The sequence below is a fragment of the Chinchilla lanigera genome, unplaced genomic scaffold (genome assembly GCF_000276665.1).
Source record: "Chinchilla lanigera isolate Chin_1 unplaced genomic scaffold, ChiLan1.0 scaffold00002, whole genome shotgun sequence".
Lineage (NCBI taxonomy): Eukaryota > Metazoa > Chordata > Mammalia > Rodentia > Chinchillidae > Chinchilla > Chinchilla lanigera.
The window spans coordinates 53639779-53657641 of record NW_004955403.1 but is presented as its reverse complement, the minus strand read 5'-3'; the positions used below and the strand labels follow the sequence as shown (position 1 = coordinate 53657641).

Sequence of the window (17863 nt, the reverse complement as noted above, 5' to 3'; positions counted from 1 at the left end):
GGCTCACAGCTAAGAGTTTGCCTTAAAGCTCAGAGGTGACTTTGGACTTGAACTTTTCAGTGAAGCTGAAACTGTTAGGATTTTGGTAACAGTTAGAGATTGACTAAATGCCTTTTGTATAAAGGGATGTGTGTGAGTCTTTTGGGTGGTAGAGGAAGAATGTCATAGTTTTTATCTACCAAAGCCTCGTGTGGTCTTAGGTGGGGCTTTTTGGAGGTGGCCATATTTAGTATATGTAAATATTTAGTATATGTAAATATTTAGTATATGTAAATATGGATTAATGTTGTGATATTGCAATTAAGAGTGTGGACAATGGATGCCCTTCCCTAGGTATGGTGGCACCAATCAATAGCTTATATCATGGATGGAATATAAAGGAACAGATAGAGTCTACTGCTGCTGCTGCTGCTGCTGCTGCTGCTGCTGCTGCTGCTTGGTGCTCACTGCCCTCTGCCTGCCACACCATAGACTGTTTCTCCTCTGTGATGCCCATTGGCTATGATATTCTGCCTGACAGCCAGCCAACTGTGGGCTGAAACCTCCACAAACAGAACCAAAATAAACCTTTCCTCCTTTAATTTTGGGAGTCAGGTATTTTGTCTCAGTAATGTAAAAAGTAATTGAGACACACATTATTAGCTTATATCATATTATAATGAAATTTAAGGGAAACTTAGTACAACTCACATTTGTTACTCAATCTATAATCATTGTTGAGGTAAGGTCTCCACTGAATGGTGAGTGCATAAAGGGAAAAGGCAAACTCTGCACTCATCGACAGTTTCCTTTGAAGAAGAGCACTACGGTTCTCTTACGTGAGAACAAAGTGTCACTGAGTAAGGAGCAGTGACTGAAGGGGAGTGAGCAGCTGTGAACAGGGAGGATGGAGAGGTCGCCTTCTCTGACTCTAGGAGGAGGCGGGAAGTTGGGACCCGAGGGAGGAGGCAGAGTGTCAGGGTGAGAAAGGGTATGCAAGCGGGAAGGAGCAGAAGGAGAGCAAGTCTTGTAACAAGAAAGCACCAAACAAGACTCTTTGAGGAGCACAGGACCAGGGGGTGCAGTTGCTCATAAGCCTGGAAAGCCCACAACTGCCCAATGATGGTGCCCCTGGTCACCTTGTGGAGATATTAGAGCTGACTCCCAGACATCAGATACTGGTTTGTGCGAATCAAAATGCAATTACTGAAGGGCAAGAATTTTTGTTGTCAGCAAAGTGGTTCAATTTGCTTTAATTTTACAAGTTGTTTTTAAGGGAGAAGATTCTCGGCCCACATTGTCAAGGTGGGCTCCTGGCTCTTTCACTGTTATCTGCAGCACTTCGTCAGAGGCAAGCCGCAGGTGCCGATCTGGGCCTGGTATTTACCACACTTAAATGTGCATGAGCCTCCATTTTTGTAGCAAGTGAATGGATCTTTTACAGCTTTAATGGAATCTAAAAGAAAACAAATAAAAAGCAAAGGTAAATGAGTTTTATACGTGAAAGATGATTTCAGAAAGGACACAAACTCACGTGGTTTGGTCTTCTGTTTACACTAACGTGTTTTACTATCAAGGTTGGACTATTCCACCAGCACAATGCAACGTGACTCAAGGATTATTTGCTACGAGTTGTTGACATGGCATGACACTGCTGCTTTGCAGGAGATATCATTTTCTCACAATTGGATGTTGAGGATTCTGATCTGTGGCATGCAATTCAGGTCAGGTGGGAACTCCTCAAGGCAGGCTGACTTGATTTAGTTCACCCGTCAGTGACCCCACTTATGCACATGCAGGTTAGCAGTTTCAACATCGAAGTGTTCAGCAGTGACCTGTTTCATCTTTTTGGTTTTCTGCCCATTTGACTCATTAGTTACTTTCCCTGAGGTGAGATCGAAAGAATGCAGCTCCAAATACTGAAACTGTTCAATGAGAATTTGGCGCATATGTAACTTATACTTGAAAGTACTTATTTACAAGAAAAATAAACCTTAGTAATACTGTTTCTTACATGTAACATGTGGTTTAATGGCATTCCTCCTTCCTTCCTCCCTCCCTCTTTGTCCTGCTCCATTCCTGGTGTGGCTCTAAGTGTGGGACGGATGCAAGGTTTCTGGTGTCTCTTGGAACCTTCTAACATTGAAGCCACATATGATGTTTACAAAAGGAAGGTTTTTCTCTGTGAGTTAATCTGATTTATGATCTCAGGCTGTAGCCTCAGATTCAGATTTCCTTATGCCTCTTTCTATTCCATCTTTCCTTCCATCCTGCCACTCTCTGTTTGTTCATTCCTTTCATTTTCATAATGTCAAGGATTAAATAAAGTTCAGACATGCGGTTTGGAAAGCTGCCCTGTTCAGTGAGCCCAGGACAGCTCTGTAGCAGGATGACCTCTGCCAAGTCCAAGGAAAAATCCCTCCCCTAAGTATAGGTGGAGCCTGATTATTCTTTGGACTTCCCTAAGGTACTAGACTTCTTAGCCCTTTGGGAATTTATAAGATCATATTCTGTATTTCTTTGTCTAGGTAAAACTAAAATTTCCAAATATAACTAACAACATACACAAAAGAAAAGAAAGGAAGTTACCACAGTTTTTAGCCACTGGGCAGGTTTAGGATGAGGAAGAGGAGCAGACAGAAGACCTGAAACTTGGCTGAGAAGCGGTTTTGAGTAGTAGAGTGTCATTCTATGAAGGACAATAGATGTGGTATAAAATGTTCTCAGAGGAGAGAAAGATATAGAAAGAGGTGAGAGAAGAACTGATAAAGTAGTGGAAGGTAGGGTGGGGAAGTAGAGAAGACAGGGAGAGGGAGAAAGAGGAGAAGGAAACCTTTGTGAGAGGGAGACAGTCTCTCCCTCACCTCCACTGTGAATAGACTTATTCCTGTTCCTTGGCTGTCTTACCTGGAAGAGTGAGCAGGAATACCAAGAAGACTGTGAAGATGACATGCAGGACTCTCATGGCTGATTGCTGATCTTCTCAGCAGAGACTGGAGAGGGAAGGAGCCCAGTCCCCTTATAAAGGTCCAGGTGTGTGGTTCAGCCGTAGATTTCTGCACTGGCTGAAATACTACGAATAACAGGGATTATAGACTTGATACCTTTCCTGGTGTGTCAGAAGAATGGCCCTTAGAGAACAGGGAACACATAGTCAGACTCATACCAATTTGCCCCTGCTATTGGGACCTGGAGCTTCTTCCTTCCTTGTTCCTTTGGGTTCTGATGTGGATGGAGTGAGGGTTCAGCCAGCTGGTGGGGAAACAGACTTGTTTGTGACCTTGGGCTCACTTGCCTGCTCTGTAGACTTTTAAGCTCTGCCAGATTTATGTTGCTTCTGTAGGTCTGGGGACAGTTTCAGGCTTATTCCTACATCTCTGGTGATACCCAATGCCATGAAGCTTTACTTTCTAAATCCCAAAGTGGCCAACAGTGGTCCCAGCTTTGGGCTTTGTGGGAATAAAGACAGGAGCCCACATTTGATAATGCCCACATTATCAAAGATTCATAAAATTCATGTGAAACTTCTTAAAATTTCAGCATCCACCCAATGGTCCAGGCACTGCGTCAGTTAGGTCTGCTCTTTATTTCTGTAGAAAAAGAAGCTGGGAGGACACCATTGTGCCCCGAAATGATTCCCCACAGTTCCATGAAGAATAAAGAAAGAGAGCAGATTGTCTTATTAATGTGGCCACTTCCAGCTCTAGGAATCATCCACACTACAGAGCCCCGGATTTGGGGGGAGCAACAGACATCAGTGCTCAGGGAATTCTGTGACCCGACTCTGCAGGGAACCCACTGTCTTCCAGATGACGTTGCTAGGACCAGTTCTGAGACTCCCCATGGCTCGGGGCTGCAGGAGGGCTGCAGTCCCTCGTCCCCCTTGCTTCTTTGTAACATGGAGAAATCATTGCTGGCCATGGCAGCGTGCTGGGTCTTTGGTGGAACTCTGGGTTGAGGATTTTCTGAGCGAAACTCAAAGTTTCTTCCTCCTTTCATCTAAATGAAGTTTAGGCTGACAATCAGATAGACAGAAATTGATAATTTATAGTCGATTTTGATTAGGACAATGCTGGAGGTTAGAACAAAATATTTGGTAGTAGAGAAAGGAGGAAGAACTCTACAGTGTTATATTCCAAAAACTTATGTTTCTCTGTGGGGCAGAAACATTTTATTTTACATCGATACATGGTAATTATATATATGCTTTTATGCACTATATGGTGATTGATAATTCAATGCATACATACAATGCAGTGATTAAATCGAAGTAATCATTTCTTTGTACTGAGAACATCAGAAATCCTCCCTTCTAGCTATTTTGAAACATGTATTGAATGGTGTTAGTGACCCTAGTGGGATGCAGAGCACTAAGACTTAATCTTCCTGCCATATGTTGCTTCTCCTAATTCCCTTTTCTCTGCTAACACACACACTGCCTTTCTTGGTCTCTGGTAACCACTTCTCTAGTCTTGGATAAGAACTATTTCTGAAGGAAACTGGTAATGACGCTGTGTGTCAGCAAGATGGACAATGACCTCTGATTAAAAGAGGTGCTGTTGGAATTTGTGGATGTATTCCTACTGCACTGGAGCTATAGTCAACAGGCACCTCAGCCTTCATCAGGACCCTGTTTCCTTCTGTGCCGAGCAGGTTGGTATTGAGAAGTTTGAACCTTGTATCCTGAATCTAACACCATTTCTTCCACACCAAGCAAGCTAATGGAACAAAGAATGTGAGTCGAGTCTACGCGTGCTCCGTCATTTCTCTCAGGTTTTGTGGCAATGAGCAAACATCCCCAGTTGCTGGCTTTCTGTCCCTGCAACAAAACAGATGCAAGAATTAACTTAAAAGAGGTTTATGGGATTATGGCTTCAGAAGGTTCAGTCTTCTGTTGGTTGACTTCATTACTGCTGTTCCTGAAGCCCTGAAATGAGGCTGAGCATCGTGTTGCGGGCCAGATGGTGAGATCAATGGTGGAGTAGAGCTGCTGGCCTTATTGAAGTCAGGAAGGACACACAGAGAGAGACAGAGAGACAGAGAGACAGAGACAGAGAGACAGAGAAACAGAGACAGACACTCAGGTTCTCGATATCCCCATCAGCTTTCAGTACAGGTCCTCAATGACTTGACCTGCTACAATTAGGCTCTAATTCCAGAAGTTTTAATCACCTCTCAGCAGCAGCAAAAGATGACAACTAAGCCATAGCACATGACTTTCAGGGGTCACTGGAGATCTAAACCAGCACACGTCATGACACTGCACCCTCCATGTCTCAGTGTGCATTTCTTAGGAATAAGAGAAAATTCCCACATGAATAACAATGACCTAGGCAAAAAGAATGACTTTTAGTATTATTTAGTGTGCGATCAGGATTCACACTCCCCTGCTGTTTCAATAGGGGCTTCACAGTTGTTGATATTTTCCCCATGCATTTTAAATCTTGAGTCAGACATCAAATCAGGCTATGTCCCTGTTTTTTCAGCAATGAATCTCTTTTAAAAATTAATTTTTGGTACAGTTTTGCTATACATAATGACCATATTCATCATAAGGAGCTTGGACCTGTACATACCAAATATTAATTCTTCTATTCTCATTTCTATCCCCTCCCTTCCCTTCAATCTTTCTTCCCTTCCCTATTTACAATACTTGGTTTCCATTGTTTTCTTTCCTTTCCTTTAAAAATAGTCCCTATTCCCTACCCCACTCCGGCCACTTATTCCTCTTTATATTTGAACATTTTCTTCCTACTTCCCAGGATCTATCATTTTGCTCCTTATTTACCCTTTGGGTTTCTTGCACAAGAGAAGCAATGTATATTCAGTTGATTTCACATAAAATTGTTTTCAAGGTGGATACATTTACCTATAAGTGTTTCAAGTTTATCTTTCTTTATGAAAACTATTACTCCATTGTAAATAAAAGCCACATTTTCTTTATCCATTCAACTGTTGGTGGGCATATGGGCTATTTCCAAGATTTAGCTATTATAAATTGTGCTGATAAAAATATGGGTGTGCATATATAGCTGTGGTATAATGCTTTTAACGCTTGAGGGAAGATATGTAGAAGGGGAATATATGGGTCTAATGGAACCTTTGGTTTTAGTTTTTTGAGGAATCTCCATACTGATTTCCATAGTGGTTGTACCAATTTACATTCCCCTCAACAGTGGAGAAAGGGTCCTTTTCCCCTACAGCCTCACAGGTATTTGCTATTGTTTGTCATCCTTTCTAGAGTGAGATGAAATCTCAATGTTGTTTTAATTTGCACTTCTCAAGTGACCCGCGATGTTGAACGTTTTCTCATATAATTGTTTACTATTTCTACATCTTCATCTGAGAAGTGTCTATTTGTTTCAGATGCCTATTATTAGATTAGGTCTTTAAATTTGGGAGGACCTGATTTTTGGAGTTCTTAATATATTCTAGTTGTTGGTCCCTTGCCGGAGGAAAAGCTGGTAAAATGTTTTCCCATTCTGTGGGTTGCCTCTTCACTCTATTGGTGTTTTTTTTTCTTTTTGCTGTTCAAAGCTTTTTAATGAGATGTGACCTCAGTGTTGATTCTCACTGGAATGATTCTTCAAGCAGCATCTTAATCCCCTTCCTCGGAAGGAGCTCTGTTGGGTTTCAGCAGTTGAATTAGCTAGGTAGTTCCTATGTTTTCATGTGGGCATTAATCCTCACTCATCCTTCCCTAATGACTCACATGCTTACCATTCAAAATGCATTGTCATGTTAAGATTTGCCCACACAAGAGGGTGAATCTGTCCTCCACGTCTGTTCTGGCCCCCAGGAACGACCCACAGCATGTGAGTGTGTGTACCTTCTGTCCTGCCTGGATCTTGAAGGACTGCTGCAGTGTTATGGTTTAGGTCCAAGATGTCCCAGCCTGCTCCTGTGTTCAGAAGTGGGCTTGTTGGAAGGTGAGTGCATCTTGGAAACGCTGCTCATCTGTGGATTAATTTGTTTTTTAGTGCCTAGCTTAGTGTGCTGTTAGTGGGCGGGGCTCGGTGGGAGGAGGTGGTCACTGGGGTATGACCAGGAAGCGTGCATTCAGGTAACCAGATCTTCTCTCACTTTGTGTCCTGATTGCCACACCATGAGCAGCTTCACAGGTCCTTCCAGCCATGCCTTCTCTGCTTTGGAGCAGCTGACCCTCTGAAACCGTGAGCCACATATGCTTCCCCTTTAAGTTGTAGGTGTCAGTATGTTGTTCTCGTGACAGGAAAGCTGGTTAATAATGCAGAGAAGGACATAAAGTTTGTCTGAAATGTAAAAAATTCTGAGCAATGCTTGATCTTGGCGGGGAAGAATATCCAAAAGACTCATGACCTCATCAATACTACATAAAAACTGGAGTGAGTTGTCATCAGGAATTCCGAGGGTTGCAGCTGCTGCATATGGCATTGTGTAAGGTGCCTCTTGGTGGATGGGATTTGCCCTGATAACAAAGCTCACTGGAGAAAGTTCCCCAGAGGGCACCATTTGTCTCTCAAAAGCTGTGTTAGTAACTTGACTCAGCTGTAGGTGGCCTCACCATAAACCTAAGAACAGGTATTATAGGATTTGGGGACTTGTAAACTTAAAGAATATCTACATTAATTCATTTTCATAAGCTCAAGGCAATGAGAGGTTGTGATTAACATGGTACCCATTAGCCCTGGGTGGGGAAGAAACCTCATGGCACTATTGGTTTCAGGGGAGGCAAATGCTGTATCTCCAAATGTTTCCCCCCTCTCATGGCTGGGGACTGAACAGAGGCTGTATGTCTATGCAAAGTGGCTGAGGACACCAGGCAAAAGGGAGAAGTTCCGTTCCTACTGACAGACTTTCAAAAAGCAACCTCTCTCACATCTTGGATTTTGGAAACCAGCGTTTCTCAGTAGCAAGTATTCAGTGTTAAGAAAGGCAATTTCTATTGGTTCCCATTTTGTGGCCAAGGTTGTCCTGAGGGTTTAAGAGCTGTAGGGTCACATAGGGACTAGGCATTGGGAGGGCAATGCTGGATGACACATTCGTCTGTCACCATGGTGTCCTTCTTGACAGTGTTTTATCTGAGCCACTGTGTAATCCAATGAGACAGTTGTTCAGGTACATGGGAGAGTGAGCAAGTCAGTACAGGGCAGTGGGATCATGCCCAGGCTGAGAGGTGAGGTTGGCCTGGGTGGCTGGAGCATCCCTGGGGTGGGCTGGGCATCTTGGGAATAAGGCTCCTGGCGGTGATGGAGGCAGCAACGGCAGGAGCAGCAGCAGCAGCAACAGCGACCTAAAACCTAGATAGAAAGAAGAGTTTCCATGTAGGGCACCCTGGGAGCTCTGCATCATTCCATGTCCAGAACCATCTCAGAGCTTCTTATCATCACTAATTCCTGGCCTGAGCTCTAGGACAAGAACCCATGTGATCAGGCAGCAAAATGTCCAGAAATATGCAAACCAGGTGTGAGCATATGGGCTAGAATGTAAAGTGCCTGGAGAAGTTCTAGAACTCTCCAGAGGTCTTAGAACCTAGAAGGAGTTGTCACCACCTCCAAAGTGGAAATAAAATTTATAGAGAACAGCATACAACAGCAAGGTGCTACTTTTACATGAAGCTTCAGAGAAATCAAGGAAAATTTTAACATTAAGTTTTCCTTCTTATTGAAGACGCAGCCACCGAATGCATCAATGGGAGTGTTGAATTAATAACAAATCACGAAGGTGTTTTTGCTGTTTAGTGGGCTTCTACGTCTTCTTGGAAATGTCAGAAATGTCAAAATCCCACTCTATAAGTGACAATTTAAAATTCATTTTGGTCTTACATGAAACAGATGTTTAAATAGTTACATCTTGTAATATTTTTTCATAGAAAATTACTAACTCTAGCTATATTGATTTATGTTTTAATATTCTTAATGATGCCACAGTTTGTGAAATACTGTTCACCACACCCTAGTTGCATTAGCCGTTGTGTACACAAATGCTGTTCCAAGTGCAAATGTTGGTGATCTAATAAATGAATTTGCAATCCCAAGAATAAAATATTAGCCTACTAAAATTATGACACCGAAACTATCCTTTTACGGTTTGAAAGCTTATGTTGTTGTTCCTTTATAACTGTTTTCCTTGCTGGATTTTATTCTTCATAAAACATTTTTAAAGGAAAAAGCTTAACTCGTAAGGCAGCCATACCTTTGGCATCATATTTCTTTTCTTTGTGTTTGAGCCAACCACTCCATGTTTCCATTTTTATTTTAGCTTTGCAAGTTCTACAGCCCGCGCTCTTGTGGCTCCGCTTATATAAGCTACATTATTCAGTCCTCATCTACAGACTGCAGACAGTGTGACCTAACTTCACAGATGAAGATCCTGGGGTCTCCCCACCTTAAGAGACGCGTCCAAGGTCACCTCACAACCCAGGGGCAGAGATGTCGTTACCAAGGAACCCAGCCTCTCTTCCAAGTCCTTGCTACTCTCTTCCTTCTACAGTCTCCACGGTGTTCTGAGAACTTCTCCCCTTCGTTCCCCCATAGCCTCAGAGCCGGAATGACACTCTCCAAGCACCAACCTCTTCCAGTACTTCTGTCATCCTTCCCAGCCTCCTGAGGTAAAGGCAGCACCCAGAGCATGACAACTTTGTAAGGGACAGAGAACGTGGTTGAAAACACTGCCACCTTGTGGTACTCTTTACCTATGACACTGGGAGATGTGGGCTCTTTCCCTGCTTGGCGGAAGCCAGTGTGTACAATCAAGGTATCTCAGAATTGTTTTTTTCCTTAATGAACACAGGGACAGTTACATTTTAATTGATCCTATCAAAATTAGCTTTTATTTTTAAAAATTCTATTGGGTGCCTTTGTATTTATTTTTAAATACAAATGCTGTCTTTTCTATTAACTTTGAGTTTAACTTTTTTTTTTTAGTTTCTGGTGGTTAAACTTAAGAGTGTCAATTTGTAAGCTTTTCTACTTTGTACTTTAGAAATATTTGTTGCTATAAAATTTCCCTTAAGCACTGTTTTAGCTGTATTTCTGTAAATTTGGTGATACTGTTTTCCTTTTCAATAACTTCAACATATTTTCTAGCTTCCCTTGAGATTTCTTAGGAAACAATAAAAAACAAGCTGATTACTTTCTAAATAATTGGGAATTTTTTCAGGGTGTCTTTTCATCAGTATTTTGTAAATTCCACTGTGACTAACTAGCATATTTTGTATGATTTTAAATTGTTTTGGGTTTTTTGACCCTTGTTTTCTAACTCAGTAAAGACTGTACTGAGTGACACTTTAATGCATTCCACTGTTACTGGGTGGAGTAGTCTATAAATTTCAGAAGGTCACATTGAATGATGCTGTTGTTCAAGTCTTCCTTAGTTTAGCTGGTAGTTTGTCTGGTCATTCTGTTCATTACAGTGGAAAAGTACTGACATATAGGATTGTAATTGTTAATTTGTCCATTCTCTCATTTCCACAGTTTTTTTTTAAGAATTTTGAAGTTCTGCTAATCGATTCATGCAAATTTAGTATTTATTTGTGTTCTTGGTGTCTTAAGAATTTTTCATTAGGAAAAATATCCCCTACTATTTCTGCAAATATTTTTTATTTTAAAGTCTATTTTGATTTATAGTCAAATAGCCAATACAGCCAATTCTGTTTTCTCTTATATATACATGGTATACACATATATATATTTCCATCTTTTCATCTTTAATGTACCTTTGTCCCCATAGTTTACATACAGTGTGAAGGTTTTACAGACACCTGCATTTAGGTCTCACTATATGCAGAACTGGCCATTTGTCTGCCTTTCCAGAGCTGCTGGAATGTGAACAATGTGCTCCTTTCTGTCCTATGGAGTCAGTTTCTCACAAATACTTTTCTGATTTCCTGAGTGTTAAAGTGCAGGTTTTCTGGTGAGGAATTCCTTTAACTTTTCCTTGTTGTTATTGCCAGAAAATGTTGTTGCCTTTATTTCTGAGGTACACTTTTGCTGGTGTGGAATTCCAGGTGGATTCATCTGGCTTTTATAGATTCTGAAGAGCTTGCTCAATTTCTCCTTCCATTCTTCTCTGTGTAATGTTTCTTTTCTCACTCTTCTTTGAACATATTTCTTTTCATTTTTGATGTAAAATAGTTCAATTATGATATGCTTTCTGTGGTTTTATGCTTATTTTGTTGGATTACTTTTAGATCCTAAATCTTTTCCAAATTTGGAGTGCAATACACCATTATTTCCTTGGCTGTTTCCCCCTCCCAAAACTTTCTTCTCACACATACACATATGTGAGACTGCATGAGGTTTGTCACTATAATTTATTTTAGTCTTTTTTGGTCTCTCTTTGCTTTATTTGCTCTTTTTTGGTACTAAGATAGATGTAGGTTTGCAGCTCCTGTCTTCTTTAATGTCATCACCCTGAATCCAATTCAGCCTATGTTTTTCATATTTTATTTTTCATATCCAGAACTTTCACTTGATTATTTATATCTTTGATCTCTTTTCTCATTATGAATAGGTTTCCTTTCAGCCTTGGACATGTTTATAAAATTGATAATCACTCCCGTGTATCTCTTTTGGCTAACTCTAGCACCTCTGCCCTCCCTAGGTGTTTTATTAAATGACTTTCCTCCTGGTTGTAGCCCACCTTCCTTGTGTCTTCACATGTTAATAGGTTTCGATTGCATTCAATACCCTAGAATGCCTAAATTGGTGAGCTATGGATTTTGCCCTTAAAGAAAGGCAGGCCTTTGTCTGGCTCACGTTTAAGTTTTGTACAGGTCCTTTTGGTGCTTTTAAGAAAGACGCAAAACCTTGTTAGAGTTTCCTACAGACCTAAATAGCAGCACTGCTAAGGTGGTTTCTCGCAGAAGACTCGGAGGTCTCTGTTTGCTGCGGGGATGCACACTTTTCCAGGCCCCTGTGGGTGGCCACAATGGGCATCTGTCCTCTTTTGGGTGGTTCTGTTTCCCTCCAGCCTTATGAAGTTTTATCCCAAGTATGCTAAGCTTAGTACTGAGCCCAAGAGTGAAGTCTCCCGAGCCCTGCAACACTCAACAACTCTGTCTCCTCCCAGCGCTGCCCCTGCCCCAGGAATCTGCCTGGAAACTGGGATCTTGTGCTGTTTTGGTCTCCGTCTTTTCCCCTCTGCAGCTTTGCTGGTTGTGTGAGTCCTGCTCCCTGTGCAGTGGCCTGGTACCTGCCCTGCCGCAGGCTGGGGCGGTCACAAGCCTCGCCGGGTGGGGCGGTCACAAGCCTTGCCGGGTGCTTTCCTCCTTTCTGCTGTCAGCCTTGTGCTGTGCCCATGTCTGAAAGCGACCGTTTCCCATCTCCCATCTAAGCACCATGGAAGGCAGTTCCCAAGGCAGTGAATCTTTTCTGATGGGCGATGAGGTCCAGGCTTTTATTTGGAGGTTCTTTGCTCTCCTCTTCCTGAGAGCTCACTTGTACTGCCTTATCTGTGACCGATTGTCCTGAGGCTGGAGTCAGAGAGCACAGGCCCTCACTCCACTGAACAGTTGAACAGCTGTATATACAAAAGGTATGGCTGCTCCTCTAGTCACCAAACGGCCCTGGAAAAGCTTTCATGCTCGGGGCACTTTGCTGAGCAGTCCAGAAATGACGAGACGAGGTCCGTGCTCATAAACACCTTGCAGCCAGATGTGGAGATCAGCGATGTGCAGAAAGAAAGCAAGATCTGGAGATGGAGGACTCAAGTCAGAGCCCTGGGGCCCAACCAAAGAGAGACTACCTGCCCTGGGAAACCAGCTGTTTCCAAGGAGGAGGGAGACCCGGAGACAGCACGGGGGGGGGGGTTAGATTAAACATCAGAGACAAAGTGGGAGCACTGAGAAGAGGGAGCTGCGAGACCAACAAGCAGACATGCAGGAGAAGCAGCGGGAACGAGGCGGAGTCAGGCTCCCATTTCTCCGAGGAGGGAAGCTTCAGAGCATTTGGAGGGCCCTGCGGTGTGCATTGAAATTTGGGGATTTGAAGAGTTGAAATCCTCAGAAGAGGACTGGAAAGTGCAAAGCACAGTGACGGGAAAGCAAAGGAGTGCCTCAGGAGAGAGGAGGCTGGGGTGGAAGTTACAAAAGCGAGGTAGATCCTGATCACCCATGGGAAGTAAGCTGGGGGACCTCTGCAGATTCCCCGAGGGGTTCTGCTTCATTTGAATGAAAGGGGAGTGAGTCGTCAGCGGGGACTATTCTGTAACAACCACCACAAGAGCCAGGATTTTTTTTAATCAAGCTTTTAATTTTTTAGAAAAATATTTAATTCACTTCTATCTTTATACACTTGAAGAAGGCAACTCCACACTGTACATGTTCACCATATTTCTGCATCTTTTATTTCCTTGTTCGGCAGCATTTCCGGCCCTTAACAGAGCAGCGGCCTATCTGTGTCTCCCGTGGAAGGCAGGTAAGGGCAGCACATCGCCCGCCTCTCACTCTGCAAAAATATCTTTGTATTGTATTTATGATCCCTCCTTCACCTGCAATGAAAAAAAAAAGATAACACATGAGAACATTCTGGAAACAGTACATGGGCTTTGGAATTCCTCAAATAAGTCATCTGTTGGTGTCTTTTATGGTTTTTATCTATTTTTGCCTTTTTGGTAAAAATCAAGAGATTTGGGTAAGCAACTAATACACAGTGTCTCAGTCACTGCAGCTCAGCTGTCAGGCCACCCATGACATGGGAAGTGGCGTTACCTCCGCAACCTTCGGCAGGAACACAAGGGACCCCTGGCCACAATGGTCCTGGAGTCTCCTGAGTGGTCCTGCTGTGCTGCCTCTACCACTCACTAAACTTAGTAAAATTTCCAAGATAAATCAATGTTTCCTGTAAGAGTTAAAATTTCCCCACTTTTTTCAAGTCTCCTTAACCGTTGTCCTATGAAAAGGTGAGTGAAGAGTCAGCATTTGTGAATTATTTAGAACAGAACCAAAAAGACAATGAAGAACAGCTTTAAGGTTCCTGATAATTCTTGTCAGGAAGAAAAATAAATTATGTGGTGCCCAGTTCTAGGCGCCTACACCAGCCCCATCTGCATCCCCAGCTGGACCTGAGCCAGACATGGACGAGCCCTTGGAACCAGTTCTTGGACATCACATCGACTTCATCTACAGCTCCCTGGAGAACGGACAGGGACTGACTGGGTGATAGATCCTCGCTCTGTCCATCTCTCATTTCCAGCCCTCTTACCTGGAACTGGCATCAAGAACAAGAAGAGCACAGCAAACAGGAGGTAATGGATCCTCATGGCTGGCAGCTTGGCGTCAGGCTGAGATTGGACCAAATGGCACGCTGGAACAGCCTTATAAAGAGCTGGGCCAGGGCTGCGATTCCTGCAATATCACGGCGATGACAACACGCAGCTTCCTGCTCTGTCACACCGGTGTCTCACTCGGCAGCGGGCACGCCCACTCACCCCGGAGCTGGCTGCACGCCCCAGTGCGTGGCTCTTCTGTGTCCTCTGGGCGCCAGACGCTTGTGCACGTGTGGCTCAGGTCTGGCTGTGGGTGTACATGGAGGTGCTGTGGGTGAGACCCGTCTTCTTGTAGAAACAGTGCCAGGTCGTAAGGCGCGGGGCTGGCTTGTCTGCACTCTCATACCTTTAACCTTTCTGCCTCCTCCTAGAAGTCAGGGAGCACCTGAGATCCTCCTCGATCCCGAGTCAGTCAGGAACTAGCTGTATTCAGAACGACAGACCAGAACTAGCTATTGACTAGTTAGGAACGAAGGGACGGTGGCTACAGACATCCCTCATTTAACCACCTATCCATTAATGGCTGTTGAGCTTCTGACTGAGGCGCACTGTTCGGATGCATGACCCAACTTTTCTTTTTTTTCTGTACAGTTCTGCACATCTTGTTTATACAGCCTCTGTGTCTTTCTGGTACAGTGTATGTGTTTATACAGTCCTGTAATTTTTGCTGATCGTACTGCACAGAGCTGTCGTTTGTGTCCTGTTGTACACTGCAATACTGTGTGTAAGAATTCTGCAAGAAAAGCAGTCATCAAATTGGATTCTGCTTTGGCCATTTCTTGGCTCTTAATATTGTCATGTACATGCTACGTACAAGTCCTCATTTAGCGACAGTCTCATTTAACTAGAGTTGCAGGAGTATAACTGCGCCCTCGGCCTCGTTAATCCAGGAATGTCTGTGGAACAGCTCTTGCTCTGAGGTCCTTGGCCTGAGGCAAGATACCAAAGCTAGAGTGAAATACTGTACATCTTATATTTCATGACTGTCTGAAAGCTACCCAAACTTAAGTGTGTTTTTTTGTTTGTTTGTTTGGGGTTTTTTGTCTTTTTAAGATAGGGTCTCGCTATACAGTTCAGGCTGGCCTTGATCTCACTTTGTAGCTCAGGCTGGTCTTGAACTCAAAACGATCCTCCTGCCTCAGCCTCCCGAGTGCTGGGACTACAGAGGTGTATGACATGCCTGGCTCCAAACTTTAGAATGAAGATGTTCTTTTATTTTGCTTCCCTGTGATGACACACTTCCTGCTCTGGCATCCCCTGCTCATGGAGGACACTGTCTATGCCACAGAGGGGCTTTGGAGGGCAATGCCAGCCCTCGCAGAAGTGCTCTCGACTCATGAGCTTTCAGGGAAGTGCGGGGTTCAGGTGAAATTCAATGTTTCAAGCATAAATCACTTTTCTGCAACTACTAGGCTTAAATGTTAAGGAATCTGATCAGTGGGTTCTATTTGTTGATCAACTACTTAATTGGGACTTAGGGCACCATGATGCTGCCTGGCTATTGCACCGTGTCAATGCAGTTGTAGCGGATCCACTGAGGTTCTGGGTGTGTTACTTCTAGGGGTGTGTGTTCAGGGACCCCGGGGCACCTAGTGGCTTCAGTAAGCAAAGTGAACACCTCTTACAGGTTGGGAACCAGCCCAGGGCTCAGTGTGGGCGGGGGATGGATGGGGTGAGATAAGAACCCAGGGAGTCTTGGTTTCTTTTCTCCAGAAGCCCCAGGTGGGTTCAGACAGGTGGGCAGCGGGAAATGGAGGTGTAGCTTGGTGGTAGAATGCCTGCCTAGGATGCAGGAAACCCTAGGTTCAATGCTCAGACAAAAAAAAAAAAAAGACAGAAAAACCTGAGAAACAAGAACACATAGGGTAGATGCCAACAAAGTGTCACAGTAAGGGTTCAAGCCTAGTGTCACTGCATTGTGCCAAAGGGATGAGTCACGCCGAAGAACCCTGCAGGGACTTAGCTCCTCATATTTAAGAGGACTTTGGAGCTGTAGATACTTTTATCTATTAAAAAATATACCTTAAAATGTATCCTAGGTTCAGAATTAAAGACAAAGAGAAATAGTTTTCGGTGGAGGAGGGCAGCGTGGCTTTGCCTTTGCAGTCCTACCGCATTCTACAGAGTATGAGGGAGACGTGGGTGGGGCTGGGTGTGGTGCAGATGTAAAACCAGCTCCCAGCGCAAGGTGCAGGTCCAGCGTCACTGTCTGCTCTAGCGCTGCAGATGACTCAGTCTTCCATGTGGGAAAACAAAAAGACTGCAGCAGTGAATCTTTGGTTTAAATGTGCTCTTCATGAGAGGCATTTCTAGGGCAGCACCACTCTTCATAAGAGGTTCTTTGGGGATGAAACTTGCTTTACGCCGGGCACTTGGAAGCTGTTGTTGGCACTTGCTCCATGCTCTGTGCCTCCTGCAGTCCAGTGGATGCATATCTCCTGGGGATGCCTGAGCCATGGCTGAGGGTTTAGAAGATGCTGTCTTGTCCTAACCTCCAATTTTTACAGCCACACAGCAAGTGGGCCAGGGAAAGCATAGATTTACTGCACCAGGTAACTGAGTAGTCCGTCTCCACCAAACCATATGGTGTGGACTAATACAATCTCTCACCTACGGCAGCACATTTTCTTGGGATTTTTGCATCTAACAGGCAGGAACACACACTGAGGGCCCTTTGGCTTTCTGTAAATCTTGCTGAATTTTGAACACTGTATTTGATATTATGCTTCATCTTCTGAGAAGGGGCTGAGAGAGAAAGAGAGAGAGAGAGAGAGAGAGAGAGAGGGAGAGAGAGAGAGAGAGAGAGAGAGAGGGCAATAGGAAGGCAAGGAGAGGGTGTGGAAAGAAGGCACAAGGGCTGAACACAAGGACTTCTGTCTCCCCGTGAGTCACCGGATTCAAGATGTGTCAGATCTGGTGCAGCAGCTCATGGAGAGACAAGCACGCTGTCCAGAAGCAGGACCACAGAGGCGGGGACGCACATCACCAGTTTAGTGTGCAGTGGGTTGTCTGGCCTGCCCAAGGCTGGTAGGAAATATTTCAGACAAGTTTGCATTTGACTTGGTAGACAAGTGGGGGACAAGAATTCATGAAAGCTAGGCCTAACACTTAAATCACCTAATGTTCTGGCCCCACCAACTATTTCTTAAATAAACACTGAAGAGAAGTCCTGAGAAAGACATGAATAAAATTAACCTGATGAGCCTAGTGCTTACTTTAAAAAAGAATCATTGTGATCTAAGGACATTTATGCAATCTACCTGCAAATGCCCATCGGTATCTGAAGGTCTTGAGCGCTGCGGGACAGGCTACTGACGTCCCGGGACACCCGTGGTGCCCAGCCACTCTGCCTCCCTGGGCCTCTCAGAGCAGCTCAGCATAATCTAAAGGGAAACGGCTCTGGGCCCAGGGATTGCTAAGCTCTTGGTTCAACAACAGAGGAGAGAACCGCAGGGCAGAGCTTCTCTGTGATCTCACACTGAGAGGCCCCGAGGCTCAGCTTTGGTCAGCCCTCCTACGCTACTGTTTCCTGTCCTCTCTTCTCAAGCGCAAAGTGATGCATTTGTGGAGATGGCGCTTAACTTCCTTTCTGCTCTCCTGTGCAGTGTTCCCCAGACCTACCAGGTCCCACCTTGCT

General features: G+C 44.1%; 1 protein-coding gene across 1 annotated transcript; it reads right to left on the bottom strand.

Annotated features, from left to right (window-relative positions):
- Positions 1–13280: 13280 nt before the first annotated feature.
- On the bottom strand, positions 13281–14314 carry LOC102004444 (beta-defensin 1-like). The gene is made up of 2 exons (XM_005373833.2): positions 14163–14314; positions 13281–13449 (listed from the first exon to the last, which is right to left on the bottom strand). Exons 1-2 carry the CDS (start codon positions 14218–14220, stop codon positions 13304–13306), a joined length of 204 nt encoding a protein of 67 aa, XP_005373890.1. The 5' UTR covers positions 14221–14314; the 3' UTR covers positions 13281–13303.
- Between the last annotated feature and the right edge of the window lie 3549 nt (positions 14315–17863).